Source organism: Pochonia chlamydosporia, chromosome 3, assembly GCF_001653235.2.
Source record: "Pochonia chlamydosporia 170 chromosome 3, whole genome shotgun sequence".
In the NCBI taxonomy this organism is placed as follows: domain Eukaryota; kingdom Fungi; phylum Ascomycota; class Sordariomycetes; order Hypocreales; family Clavicipitaceae; genus Pochonia; species Pochonia chlamydosporia.
This window is the reverse complement of record NC_035792.1, coordinates 405282-418978: the sequence shown is the minus strand read 5'-3', so window position 1 is coordinate 418978 and position 13697 is coordinate 405282. Positions and strand designations below refer to the sequence as shown.

General features: G+C 49.1%; 8 protein-coding genes across 8 annotated transcripts; 3 read left to right on the top strand and 5 right to left on the bottom strand.

The window, feature by feature from the left end:
• Positions 1 to 1342: 1342 nt before the first annotated feature.
• Positions 1343 to 2131, top strand: VFPPC_04036 (short-chain dehydrogenase/reductase SDR; the record flags this gene model as incomplete). Its single annotated transcript, XM_018283451.1, has 1 exon — positions 1343 to 2131. One exon carries the CDS (start codon positions 1343 to 1345, stop codon positions 2129 to 2131), a length of 789 nt encoding a protein of 262 aa, XP_018144531.1.
• A 409-nt stretch (positions 2132 to 2540) lies between these two features.
• VFPPC_13563 (hypothetical protein) lies at positions 2541 to 2934 on the bottom strand (the record flags this gene model as incomplete). Its single annotated transcript, XM_018291338.1, has 2 exons — positions 2541 to 2650; positions 2718 to 2934. 2 exons carry the CDS (start codon positions 2932 to 2934, stop codon positions 2541 to 2543), a joined length of 327 nt encoding a protein of 108 aa, XP_018144530.1.
• Positions 2935 to 3801: 867 nt separating this feature from the next.
• Positions 3802 to 4233, bottom strand: VFPPC_15721 (hypothetical protein; the record flags this gene model as incomplete). The annotated part of the gene is made up of 1 exon (XM_018293474.2): positions 3802 to 4233. The coding sequence occupies one exon, from the start codon at positions 4231 to 4233 to the stop codon at positions 3802 to 3804; it is 432 nt and encodes a 143-aa protein (XP_018144529.2).
• A 448-nt stretch (positions 4234 to 4681) lies between these two features.
• Positions 4682 to 5162, top strand: VFPPC_13562 (hypothetical protein; the record flags this gene model as incomplete). The annotated part of the gene is made up of 3 exons (XM_018291337.1): positions 4682 to 4744; positions 4802 to 4901; positions 4954 to 5162. The coding sequence occupies 3 exons, from the start codon at positions 4682 to 4684 to the stop codon at positions 5160 to 5162; spliced, it is 372 nt and encodes a 123-aa protein (XP_018144528.1).
• A 130-nt stretch (positions 5163 to 5292) lies between these two features.
• VFPPC_04035 (amidohydrolase family protein) lies at positions 5293 to 7012 on the bottom strand (the record flags this gene model as incomplete). The annotated part of the gene is made up of 4 exons (XM_022428375.1): positions 5293 to 5330; positions 5444 to 6511; positions 6564 to 6695; positions 6751 to 7012. The coding sequence occupies 4 exons, from the start codon at positions 7010 to 7012 to the stop codon at positions 5293 to 5295; spliced, it is 1500 nt and encodes a 499-aa protein (XP_022284440.1).
• A 697-nt stretch (positions 7013 to 7709) lies between these two features.
• VFPPC_13561 (hypothetical protein) lies at positions 7710 to 8018 on the bottom strand (the record flags this gene model as incomplete). Its single annotated transcript, XM_018291336.1, has 2 exons — positions 7710 to 7902; positions 7969 to 8018. The coding sequence occupies 2 exons, from the start codon at positions 8016 to 8018 to the stop codon at positions 7710 to 7712; spliced, it is 243 nt and encodes an 80-aa protein (XP_018144526.1).
• Positions 8019 to 8960: 942 nt separating this feature from the next.
• Positions 8961 to 9281, top strand: VFPPC_17767 (hypothetical protein; the record flags this gene model as incomplete). Its single annotated transcript, XM_022429453.1, has 1 exon — positions 8961 to 9281. One exon carries the CDS (start codon positions 8961 to 8963, stop codon positions 9279 to 9281), a length of 321 nt encoding a protein of 106 aa, XP_022285509.1.
• Positions 9282 to 11499: 2218 nt separating this feature from the next.
• Positions 11500 to 13625, bottom strand: VFPPC_04033 (fungal Zn binuclear cluster domain-containing protein; the record flags this gene model as incomplete). Its single annotated transcript, XM_018283449.1, has 2 exons — positions 11500 to 13237; positions 13303 to 13625. 2 exons carry the CDS (start codon positions 13623 to 13625, stop codon positions 11500 to 11502), a joined length of 2061 nt encoding a protein of 686 aa, XP_018144525.1.
• Between the last annotated feature and the right edge of the window lie 72 nt (positions 13626 to 13697).

Below are 13697 nucleotides of genomic sequence, written 5' to 3'. Positions count from 1 at the left end.
GCAGTCGTCGCACGCTATCGATTTGTCACCATACATAGTCACTACATAACGCCTTAAGCTTTCTACTATTGACAAGCTTGAGCGCCGAGGAGAACTGAGACCGTAATATTACCGTTGCTTTCTGAGACCCAGCTCACCGTCTGATCGGACAAGATCGGCGGTCGTGATCCAGTATTGAGGAGTTTGCCAAAGAGGAGGGGCTAGAAAAATGGCTTCACTGACAAAACGTCCGAGCGGCATCGCCCAAGGTTCCGACGTGCCGGGACTGTCACTACCCGAGTCATGGGGACGTTTAAACACTCCAGAGTCAAAATCGTTGTCGAAGCGTGTGAAAGTACGTCGTGAGACATCAATTTCTATGTCTGAGTCCGTCCTTGGAGAGTTGCTCCGCGGCAAAACTGCCAGTGGGCCAAGGGATACAACATTTGGAATGTTGCAAAAGCAAAATATCGAGATGCCGGTATCAAACACTGCCGCACGGTGACTGTGAAAGCTTCGATATGCACTTTCGAGAACAAGCTGATGAAACATCTCGTGCGTCTGGGGCAATTGGCAATGGATCTGGATGTGAGTGTTCAATGTATTGCCCTGGTCTTTGCATCATTCGAGAAGTAGAGCGATAAGAACATACCCTACTGTTGTACTCGTACACTGGACAATTCACCACAGTCTTCATCAACTATAGTCCAGATACTTTAACAGCACGAGTTAAAGAGCTCGCATCGTGTTTTAAACACAAAAGCGATATTACTGTAGTTGTCATTGTGCCGTTTGCGATACACAACGTTTATTCCATGAGTGTTTACCAACTTGCGATTTTCTATAGGGTAGGTCACGGCTGGAACTGCTCACTCCAGGAATTCCTTCAGCTCCAAACAAAGCATCGTTTAAGGATACCGTGTAAAAAGTCCGTCATAAATTTTATGTAAATGCTATTTGAATAGATCTAAAGCTTGTGCATGTCACATTATGCATGATGTTGCAAAAATGTCCGACTGTTGGTACTTCGGTATTCATAAGACAGGCCCCTTCATCTCAATCTAACGGACACTTCGGAGCTTCTTTCGCATCACTTGTATACATGGCAAAACTGTTCTGAGCGTCGGGAAACACAATCACCACACAGTATTCAGCGCAAATACTCGAGAAGGACGCTTTTGTGCGAAGTTGTCGATACTGGCTTACAAACGTCGTATTGCGTGATATCACCATCGGTTCGGTTTGATCACTAATCAGTCGGCCCTCGGCAACCCATCCAGCCTCCATGTAAATACAACAACTCCAATCACCTCTCATCTAGCAAGCAATTGTAACTCAATTAACATCATTCTAAACACATAAAATGTCATATAACCCACAGAAGAAACCAATCGTTGCCGTCGCCGGCGTAGGACCCGGGATTGGCGAAGCTGTTGCCCGTGAATTTGTCTCGCACGGCTTCGTCGTAGCTCTCATTGCGCGGACCGAAGAAAAGCTCCAAACCATCCGTACCGCCATTGAAGAAACATACGGAAAAGGCACAGCCCGATACTACAGCACTGATCTCCGCGTCGAAGAAGATGTCAATTCCAGCTTCAAAAAGATCCGCGACGAACTAGGCCCCGTCAACGTACTAGTCTACAACGCCGGTGCGCGCCGCGTCAACGGCCGCTCAATCCTAGACACCACGACCGAAGAGTTCGAGGGCTTCACCAAGATTAATCTCTTCGGCGCGTTTTGGTCGACAAAGTGCGTCCTGCCGGATATGCTGGACGCTGGCCACGGCACCATCATCTACACCGGCGCGACGGGTTCGTTGCGCGGCATGCCGGGACTGAGCAGCTTCTCGCCGGGGAAGTTTGGTCTTCGGTCGTTGTCGCAGATTGTTACGCGGGAGTACCAGAGTCGTGGGATACATGCGGCGCATCTGATTATTGATGGGCCGGTTGATGGGGTTTTGATAGGGGGTGTTGTGAGGAGGCAGTGGGAACGGGTTGGCGATAGGGAGAAGTTGGGGGATGTTGAGGCGCATTTGATGCAGCCGGCTGATTTGGCTGGGATTTATTGGTATTTGCATACGCAGCCGAGGAGTACGTGGACTCATGAGTTGGATGTGCGGTCTCAGAAGGAGAATATGTTTTCAAAGATGTGATTGCTAGTGCAAGGGAAGATGGCATGTTTGTAAGTGTCAAGGAGGAGATATGCAAGTCTTGGCGAATAACTTGAACTGATTTGAAAGTGCATGTTTTACTCGTCATGAGCTATGAATTGTGTTGAAGTCCAAGTGTACATGTAGCTCACAGCTCTGGCATTTCCATCATGCTTCATTCCTTTTCACAATCGCCCGAGGCTTCAAGTGGGTTAAGTGTGTTCGTTGTGCTCTACATATATAACTCAGATACAGATACATTCCGCGCCATCCCCTGACTGGCCACGAATTGTAGGTCAACATTTACATAACTCGGCATTTGTATACACACAAACAATCCAACAACAATGGCGCATCCTCAGACCTCAACAGACTGTGACGCCCACGTCAATCCCTTGACTGTAATAGAGCCCTAAGGGCAAACAGCCTTCCACCAATAAGATTCATATGGGAGCTGATGACACTGAGAATTGCCGGGAGGAATTTTGAAGAACTCCCAGGAGTTTTTATACACTATTTCCACTGTCGGACGTAGATCAGAGTCAGTCATTTACCAGCAATGGTGAAATAATGTCATGTAGAGACTTACAAGTGCATTTCGGGAAGTAAGACCTGATGGCCTTGATCCCCTTCGCAAGCTCGTCCTGTCTGTTCGGGGAGAAAACGGTAACTCCTTTCCCTCCCTGGTGACAGTCCCGGTCTGTGAATGTGTCAAAAGTTCCGACGAATTTCTGCCTGGTCTCGATGGCGGCGGATTGGATGCCAGCGGCCATGGCGAGAACGAGTGTTGCGGAAGTGAAGCGCATTGTGGGAAGTATGATAGGAAACAGGAGGTGTAGTTACTGGGTATTCTTGCTAAAAGACTGCGTGTTTTGCTTTTGGATGTGTCTTTTGAGAATTGCTGCTGGATTGATGTGCCTTTTATGTTTGTGAGGACGCAGCGGACACAGTTATTCCTACCTTTGCTAACTTGGAGAAGCTGGACCGTGCAATCAATAAGCAAAAGTTTAATTTCCATGTCTTGCGTATATCTGATGAGTCGGTACAGGAAATGTTTGCTCTTTGTTCTGTTGTTTGTTGTGAATTGTGATCGTCACAAGTGCGTTGGGCCTGTGGGAAGCCGTACGGCCTAATGCATATGAGAGTTTGCCATGCCTTCGATCGAATTAACATTTTAGCAGCGGTCCTTCCATTTTCACTGATATAGGTCAAGTAATTGCTGAAGTCCATGTCAATTGATGTGCAATTGATGGGGTGCTGAGCTTGAAAACATCATCCGGCTCGGAATCGCAACAATCATGCCCAGAGACCGCGGACCTCCAATTTTCTTGATGTAGATGCTCTTGTGTCGCCAAGATGCACAGACTTCTGACGATACGAGAAGTGTCAAGTTTCGCCGGTTCCGTCCACATCCTTTCTAATTTGTTGGGCGGTTTGCTTGGTCGATGCTGACCAACCTGCATTTCACCGGACCGTGTTTTCGCCGAGCGGCCGTTGGCATTGGGCCAGGGAATATGGGCTTCCCTTATTAATGCTGCATTGTCTGAGACGGAAAGGGACATCTAAACGAGATAGTGCATTCACATTGGCCGATGTGTCAGGCGTTGCGATGGTATATCCTATCACAGAGTGCCATTGTGAGGTAAGGAGAGAAACTCCGGAATCAGCAGTGATCACCTGCATGTCAGCCGCGACTCACTGACATCTGGAACCTGAACCGAATGCATTAGGCATAAAGGGGATGTGATCTGGAATATCCAGCAGTTGAGTTGCATATCGTCACATCCGGCTCTTGCCAATTGGGCTCGGTGTACCAGCAATGAGGCAATTTGACGGAAATGATGCGGCCATGTATTTGGTTGGTCTGAGCAAATTACTCTGTTGAAGCTCGAAATGCATCTTGTTCCCCATTTGCAGGACTGTCTCGGCGACGTAGTCAACCTTGATGCTGTAACTGGGCGGCACCAAGCTCTGTGTAACTGCTCAGCCCATCGGCATTTCCACGACAAGCTCCGCACTATCATCTCGTTCATGTCTTGCAGAGAGTTGTACAAAGTATAGTCAACCCGGAGCTGATTGAAACCGGACGGTTCAGCCCTCCACATCTGCTGACCACCATTTTAACACAGTCCCGATTTGGCCTCTTTACAACTGCCATGGCGACCTGAGCGACGCAGAACTACGGAGTGCCGAGACACGTAGTCAGACTTAGGAAACTTGTGTAAGCTGGAAGAGTGCATCAGACGTCGCACTGAACGACGGCGTGCGGCTGGACGCGTCTCCTTGGACTGAATAGGTGAGGGAACTGACACGACATGGACATCAAGGAGATGCTGGATACCTGAACTCACTGCGTACTTTTGGGATATACCAATTCAAGAAGGACAGAGATAAAAGTGGCCGCCATGTGATATTAGAGACGGAAAAGTATAAAAATACACTCCCTCGCTGAGAAAATGAGTCTGTTCAGAAACTCATCAACACAAGCAACGAAGCCAACTCACAAAGCAATATCAACACCCAGTTACCTTTAAACTCCTCACCAACGCCAAAATGATGGGCCTTGCCAAAACATTGATCTTTGCCTCGCAGCTGACTGCAGTTGTCGTCGCAACAGTGAGTCTTCCACACTTACAGTCTCAAGCACACCAGACATGCTAACCAGCTCTCAAGCCAACTATCAACAACGACAACGAACTCACCACCAAATGGCCCGTCTGCGTCAAGCCAACCAAAGTCCTCGACGAACGCACCCCAACCGTCAAACGCGGCCGTAAGCTCAAGCCCCATGATCCGTGACGAGAGGACCAACTAACACGTCACAGCTGTTGAGACACCACTTCCAACCCAGCCCGGCATGGTCAACAACTGCAACAAGTTCTGCTGGGTCCAGACAGGCAACAAGTGCTTCCAGGTCGCTATGGAGAACCATATCTCGCTCGCCGACTTCCTCAAGTGGAATCCTGGCGCTGGGTCAGATTGCCGCACTCTTTGGGCAAACACCTATGCTTGTGTGGGAGTGTCCAAGAAGTAAGATGTCAGTTTGCCGTGTTTACTGGACTACTGCTTCGTTGATTCAACACTAGAACAGGGGACGCTAGACTTCATCGGCTTGGCAACTGGTTCTATTTCTTTTCTTCTGCGGCTGCTTGATGGCGATGTTCTTAGTGCTTGGTATACGCTTCCGAGGACCACCTCGCAACTGAAGAACTTCGTCAGAAATAGAACACAAAACAGCTCCTTTATTAATCTGAGTGTAAAGTCCGACAAATAGTGAAAGCTTCATGTTTACTATAAGCATACACTAAGGCTTACCATACATCTGCCGCAGACTAGCCTCTATACCCTCAATATTCAACTCGTCCATCTTGTCCAAAAACCTCTTTTGAGTCCCAAGAACCTGTTTACAGACATCCGCCCAAGTAATATCACTGCCATTGTCATCAATTTCCTCACCTCGCCACTCTGCCGCCCTAACAGGCAGCAACTTTCCGGCTCTCTTCCTCACTCGCCCATCCACAATCACAGTATTCACATCCCCAATGCTAGAGTGCAGCACTATAGCAGACACGGGATCCTGTTGCGCAACGCCAATCATAGCAGGGCTTAGAGCATCGAACACGACCAAGTCCGCCTTCTTACCTTCCTTCATGCTCCCAATTTCGTGCTCCAAGCATAAAGCACGCGCTCCCTGAATGGTACCCATGTTGAATACATCCGCCGTCGCATGATATATCTTTCTTGGAATCTGTCCATCCTTCAAGTGCGCCGCACTGTCATGCCCTCTTGCAACCTGTAAAGCGAACCGCATCTCATTCACCAAGCTGCCACTGGTAGCTGAATGGCAGTCAATTCCCAGCGAGCAAACCTCATCCATAAGAGGGAGATCCTGGCGAAATGGTACAGGCGGCCCAACTGCCATTGCTAGTTCGGTGTTGGGCGTCGCAGAAACATACACTTTCGCTTCATGAAGCAGCTTTGCGTCTTCGGCTGTGGCAACGCCAGCGTGGGAAAGGACGATGCCCTTGTCAAGAAGTCCGTAGGACTTGAGTTTAGATACGAGACCTTCGCCGTGGTCAAATTGTCGGACGAAGTGGGATGTGATGATCTTGACGCCTAGGGATTTCACTTTGGCGAAGATGCCTTGGACGATTTGCTGGGGTAGGAAGTAGAAGTCGAAGCCGAAGCCTAGCTGGACGCGGGAGTCTGAGCTTGTGAGTGATTTGGATGTAGATAGTCGCTCAAGTGCTTCCATGACCCAGTTTGGCATTAATTCAGATGCGAATTTGATGTGTGGCTGGGTTTCTTTGAGTGTGAGGACTGGGGTATAAGCGAATATTGAGCGGATGCCAGAGGTAATACTCCCCGCAATGGCCGACTTGCCTATAGAGGTGTTAGAGCTGTAATGAAGATGGCCATCTGAATGTGTACGTACTGTGATCCTCAGACCAGTTCAAATGAGCATGGTCCAAGGTGGTCGTTGTCCCAGCGTCAATGGCCTCCATGCTCCCCGCGAGGTTGCCCCAGAACACATCCTCGGGGGTGAATACCATTCCAGCAGCGGTCACTATGGCGAGTTTAGTAAAGTGCATCATGGGCTGGATGAATTTGTGGTCACGAACTGGTAGCCATGTAAGGGAAGAAAGGGGCATTGCCAAATAGACCCTTCAATGCCGTCTGCCAAACATGATGATGCGTATCGACAAAACCAGGTGAGATGATCTTGTCAGTACAGTCAATCACTTCACCGCCGTTGGGAGTCGAAATTTCGGGCGCAATTTTGACGATCCTACCGCTACTGATGAGCACATCAGCGCGGATAGGTGATATCTTGTCTTGATCATCGTGGATGAGAACTGTGCCGCCTGTTAAGAGTAGAGACATGGTGACGGTTGGTGGATTGTCGGCCGAAGTCGTGAGATCACAAAAATGACACCCAACGAAGTCACATTATTTTATAAGTGAACCTTGTAATCCTGAATAAGTCTGGATGATCTTTCCGAGTATCCGGAATTAAGAATAGCGTCGCGAGGGCGAAGTAGCGAGCCGAACACAGTGGTGCTGCACTGTGGAACACATCTGCTTCGCTCCCCGGAGTTAGGATGTAAGCTATAGTGCATAACGTTAAAGTTAGAATTATACATTGGCCACTCATTCCGTCGCCCTGAAAAACATAGTAGGACGGCACACATAAGCGAGCTTCGGAAACCGAGAATCAAGTCATGGCCTGGCGTGTAGTGTAAGTCGAGCCTGCAGGGACATGCTGATGCACAACACATCTGATACATGCTTCTTCATTTAGCGTAAAGACATCTAATCTATATGTCCGGCTTTGGACAAAAACTCAAATACCAGCATTTAGCTACAGTACCCATGAATTCCGGCATCCTTGTCGCATATTTGCTTTGGATAGCGAATATTCTTCAAATGCGTCCCGCCGTACCATCCTTCTCCGTGATTCGTTTTGGCTCACATCCAAATGTCCACATTGTCCCATAAAGTCACACCCGAGTCCCTTCAACACCATAAGCCTTTTTCAGAGTCGTCCGCATGATAGTCCGTAAATCTCGTTTCCTGCTCTTCAGCGTCGGCTAAACATAGCCTCAGCAGACCGTATCTCGGCCAGAATGCGTGCCTGGCGGGCGGCCACATCTTGCGGCGCAGAGCCCGGACCGCGGTCGTACAGATACGACATGCGATCGTTCCCAGAGTTCTGTGCGCCTGAGGACATTCCGTGGTTTGAGTACGTGTGGTCAGGCTTATGCGCAGCCGATCTGAGGCAACAATGTTAGCTCGTCAGTTGTGCGAGGATGCAATCCATGCCGCATTACCCGTCATACACAGCTCCGGTTGAAGATGGTGCAGCGGTAGAGTCTTGTGATTGAGTCATTTCGCCAACTTCAATGATCAAGAAGTCGCCAATGTCGTACAATTCGTAGATTAACAATGACGAGGATAATGTCAACGAGTCGTCAAAGGGTTTCGAACGATGTAAAACCGTACAGGCTACAAGAGGGCAAAGTTGAGGACAGCAAAATCAACCAGCAGCACATCGGTCCCAGCGAACTTCAGTAACGCAAAATCCATTTGAAGCCCTTGCTTCTGACTTTGGCTAGCCAGCTAGAGGCAACCCGAAACACTCCATGCAAGGCGACCTTTCCTCACCAGCATCACAAAGATGCTGGCCCCTAGAGTAGCGCCAGTCGAGGCTCAAAGGTACGTACATGACGAACGAAGTCCCTTGTCGATTGGCCGTTGGCCGTTTGTCGAGGCGTAACGGAGTCAATCGATCTGTGCAAGTCTGTGCTGGTGACCGTTGCCGCTGTCCGCCTTGTTTTCTCGATTGGCGTTGGGCCATGCAAATGAATTCGTCTCCTGGACAGCTGTGGGAACCTCTGGGATGCTTGGTGGGCGTGCATGGCGGGTGTATTTCTTGTGCCGCATGCACATGACAAGCCTTACCCACCCCTAAACATGGCGGGCCCGGCTGTCCTCAACTGGGGACTTTTGGCTTCGGGAAGAAAACTTCGCTGCGAAGTTGTCTTTCTGTCGGAGGGTTTTCCCTTTGGCCATGGCTTGTTGCCAGTTTGATCTCCCAATGATCCAGCGCCTAGGGGGCCGTTTCGTCGCAAAATTTGCCATTCTCACATGGAAATTCCATTTTTCAGGAAGTTTCAAAGGGTGCCTGTGAGCTTCAGATTAACGGCAAATTCCGTAGTGAAAAAACCAGGTATCTCATCATACGTAGGTTCCGTTCAGGCTTGATGCATCCGTCGGTGAAATTCCGCAGGTCGCATGTTGTCCTAACCAATAAGCCATCAACAAGTGTCAGATGTGCCGTCGTCACTCGAAATTGCTCAACGAAATCCAAGTCAAAGCCGTGGTTGCCTCGTTGAAATGCAGTGCGTCGTCAGCATTTCCGAACTGCATGAAAGTGAGGCTGTCGACATGGCGGTGTGACGTGTACAATTTTGTGTCCGCCTCACTTTGTTCGCTTCATTTCGTCCGCTTCACTCTTCAATCGCCTCATTTTCGTCAAAGTGAAGCAGATGGATGTAGTCGTGGTGTGGTTGAGGTGCGTTGCTTGGTGTCTGAGAATGTCATTTCGAAATGGGCAGTGTCGTCAGTTTCGTGTGAGAGTTCGGCGGAATAGTCGGGCCGATGGATTGGAAGTCGAGATTCAATAAACTTGAGCAAGAGACAAAACAGGAAGCAAACGCTGATCCAGCTCCAATGAAGTGTGCAACAAAAATGAGATATTGATGTTCAGGCAGAAATACAGAGACGAGATGAGTGATGTCGGGATTATAGGAACAAAGTTTAAAGGTGTAAATGTGTATGTATTATATAATATAATGCGCCCGGGAGAGATGATGATTGGAGACAAAAGAAAGCTCCAAAGGGGAATATTGTTAAGTGTGGGAAGTTGGGAAATGGAGCTTTTTATATTTTAACGGGGGTTTTAGGGATGCAATGCATTGGTGGCTTGTCCATGGCATGGAGACACCAGACACCATAAGGCTGATTGATGTTGCAATACAAGGCGCAGCCCATGCAGCATCAAGTGCACATGAATGGCACAACCAGTTTCAATTTTGGTCTGGTTGCAGCCCTACACAACACACGAGTCCGAGTGCCAGGCATCCATATGACCATATCCATGTCTGATGTTTTAGGCCTGGCACCGGTAGCCTTGTTCAGCCCAACCTTCAATGTTGCCATCAAGAAGCGTCTGGTGCTGTTCATTACTTGCCCCATTTGCATTTCTGAAAGAATCTCGACGCCACGCACTCCTCCACCATGCAGGCAGGCAGGCAGGCATTTTAAGTCTGGAGTCTCGAGTCTGGAGTCTGGACATGGATCCCGGAATGTCGGGTTACCCAACATTTCTCCACTTGGCAGATAATCAGACACGCACGGATGCCACGTCAACAAGAGACGGAAGGATTATTGGCCCGGGCGACTGGTATCACTTGGTTTCGTGCAAGCACAGTCGTACTCCGGAGTCCGTACGGAGTAGTTTGCCCCCACCCGTCGTCTTGGGGTCGTAGGTGTTGACTTTTGGTCATCAAGTTGGTGATGCCTTCTGTGAAAAGGTGGCTCAGAACTGACAATCCAAGATTTAATAATCATTGATAACAGCTCTGCGTTTCTTACTGTGCTAGAACTTCTCTACCTAGGTAGCTATCGTAACTTCCTTCCTTGACACCCCACAAACCTAGGCTATCCCCAGGTTCGGGATGAGAGCACGAGGTATTGTTATTCACTGACACATGCTGGGTCACCTCAATACAGCCGCAACTTTGAAGCTGTGAACATCAATTCAAACAGGAAGCGTCGTCTTATCCTTCTGATCAGTTCCACCATGTCGTGTCTAATAGTCTGTGCTCGTGATTCTTCCTCGTCTGCCACAAAACTTTGGTCCCTACACTTGCCTGAATATTGTTGACGATTCCTCCCCGTTCGTTCCGGAGGTTCGTTTCTCACGCTCGTCTGGAAAATACGGAAACTTGTTCCGTACTACGCCCTAAATGCCGTCTGAACTTCATATCTCAACTTCAGAATGCACCAGTGTGACACGTGCACTCGCCGGTTCAACACCCATCGGTCCTGCGAGCAGCACATGACCAACAAGCATCACTGGGGACCGCGACTCGAATGTTGGATTTGTACTAAAAAGTTTCGCACCAGGGATGCACTACATCAGCATAAGAAAGATACAGGTCACTAGGAACCAAAGTTCCAAGTGCAACTTGCTCCATCGAGCTTCACTTGGAGCGCGCAACCAACAAGCACATGGCGGCCAAGGAAAGCTGGGGGCTGTGAGCAGCAATGTGTCAGACTTTGTAAGAATACCGACACTTTTCGGATGGTAAGTATCCCCGTAAGGTCTCATAATGCTTAGTTTCCGTAAATTAATCAGGTCACAGCCTTTGAACCTAAACACTCACTGCAAGGCGAGCATTTGCGACGTTGGCTACTTGGCAGAAGTGTCTGACCTGAGTAGAACAATGTAGTCAAAGTTCTTGTCAGCTCCCAACGGATGGGCTATGAACACGTGTGATCGGTGAAGCATAGCGGAGGGATTGGGAATCATTCAGAAGGCGTGTGGAAAAATTGGGGTAAAAAGCGAGTTTACAAAGGGATATAAAGCTGATCGCGCCTTAATGTAGTTTTTACACGAACGATCTTTCCATGATGTTACATATTCTTCCCACAGGGCATCAATCCATTCTTGCACCTGTGTCCAGAGATCGCTGGGGGAGCCAAGATTTAATGTTCAGTCCATGTTTGGAACAGTTTAATTCGCCAAACGCTTATCAAAGTTAAAAACACCTCGTAACACTCGTACCATTGCTGTTTCTGCTATACTATAGTCTAAATACATCAAACTGTGGCAATACAATAATATCACGCCAGTCCACGTGTCTTCCACCCCCGGCCGCAGCCTTTCTCGCCGTCCAAATCGATTCAATCATCTCTTGCAACACTACGGAGTTCCTAAACCCGAGCTTGCGCTGATTCTTGAACCATGCCTGCATTCTACTTTGCATTGCACTCTTGGCACACTCTGCACCTAGTACCACCACAGGCCACAACATCATGCAACCTAGCTCGCCTTTACCCGCCCTCTCAATCGACTCCAGTTCTTGTATTCCAAGCTCAACGAGGGACTGAACCAAATCTAACGCCTCGCGACGTATACTACGCTGGAAGAAAACCAGCCCTGCATAATAAAAGACCTTGGCTGTGTGGTGAAGCACCACCCCATGGGTTTGGCTAGGCGCCAGTAGCTCCTGTGGCGGCATGGTAGGGAAATTGAGATACTGCTGTAGCTGGAATGCGTCCAGTTCCCGTTCAAGCTCTGGTGTTGGGTTATTCACTGCTTCGCCTAGAGAATTCATGCGATCATACGCTCTTAAGAATGATCTCGACACCCCGTAGTATGGAAAGGTAAACTCTAGACCTTGGGAGGTACTTTCGTCTTCCAGAAAGTCTTTCAGGTCATCAGGAACGGGAATCTCGCATAAAATCGCCATAGAGACCATATGCCTTTGGAACGCAGCCACAACGGTCTCATCTAATCCTCGGGCGTGGAGTTTTGCGAGATACGCCAGCCCACCAGTGACGTGCGTCCGCCATCGTTGAGTGGTTCCAGACACGGCATCCGCCATAATACATGCCATAATGGCCATGGCGAACGATTGATCTTGATGATTGTCTGCTTGGGCGAGGTTGTTTCGTAAATGACTGATGGCTTGCTGTTCATGGCCCAGAGCAAGGACACGATCTTCGTCGTTGGTTCTCCCACCAAGTTCGTAGAGGTTGCTCGCGGCGGTAGCACACAAGGCATGAAATATGGCAACATTGGAATTCGACTCTTCCGAACTTGACATTAGGCCCTTGAGAGCCATAGGAAGCATCATGATTCGACAGGGGTTATGTGCCTCGTCAATAAGGACGAGTTTACGGCTAGTGAAAGTCACCCAGTGATGGATGAGCCTTTTCTGGCTGGATGGCATAGAGAGAATGTCTAGATGGCGGGCTGGCCTGTTGGGTTCTTTTCGGCGTGTTTCGATGGTCGTGTAGACTGGCGTTGAAGGCGAACTGTAGTCATTGTTGCAGAGACTTAGCAGTGTTTGCGCCACGGGAAGAGCATCGACTGTACTGCGGCTTTCGGTCGCTGACGGGCTGAATCCAGTCGGTGATAGAGTCCAATTTCTTTCTACATCAATGGATTGATTTGCATTGTCCCGAAACGTTGAGTCTGATGGCGTTGGAGGGGCGATATTGGACACGCCGGATTCAACAGAATTGATGCAAAACACAGAGAAACCTCCTTGGTCAAATCGTCTCCTTTCTTCGGGAACCCATTCGTCGATGCTTGAAAGGGCCACGTCAATTTCGGGAGAAGGCAGCCGCGGATTAGACGAGACACCTAAATTGGCCAACGAACGCCGAGGCGTCTTCGTCGCTGAAGCATCGCCGACGTCCTCGTGGTCCTCGCTAAAAATGGTCGATGAGTTGAGATGAATCCAGTTTAACCGTACGCCATATCCTTCGCAGCCAATCCCAAACTGTCGACATCGTCTGCAGGACGGCGTTTCCCTTTTCGTAGTCAGGTTGTGAATCTACTTCATTGCAGCACACTGGTCCCTCGAGATATCACTTACTCATCGCATTTCACACGGCGCATACGACAGGTCCAGCAGCCTGTGAAGCATTTCGTGCGGCGTTTCTCTGACGATTTCATAAGTGCTGTGCAGTTGTCAGCAGCATCGACCCGGAGGAGGGATGAAAGTCGTGCACGGCAAACCTGCTCGCCGTGATTTTCCCTCTCGTTGTGCAAATGCAGAACGGCAGGAAGGAGCGAGGGCGCTAACCGGTCCAGGAACGACCCACCTCTTGTCTCGCTCGGTTGTGATTTCCCTTTCAATGTGACGAAATCCCAAGACTGAGAGTATTCGATGCCGATTGGTTCGCTACACATTCCCATACCCACATTCGACTTTCAACGGCTCGCTTCATATTTCTACGATTGATGATTCCCGGTGTGCAATTTCTTCAT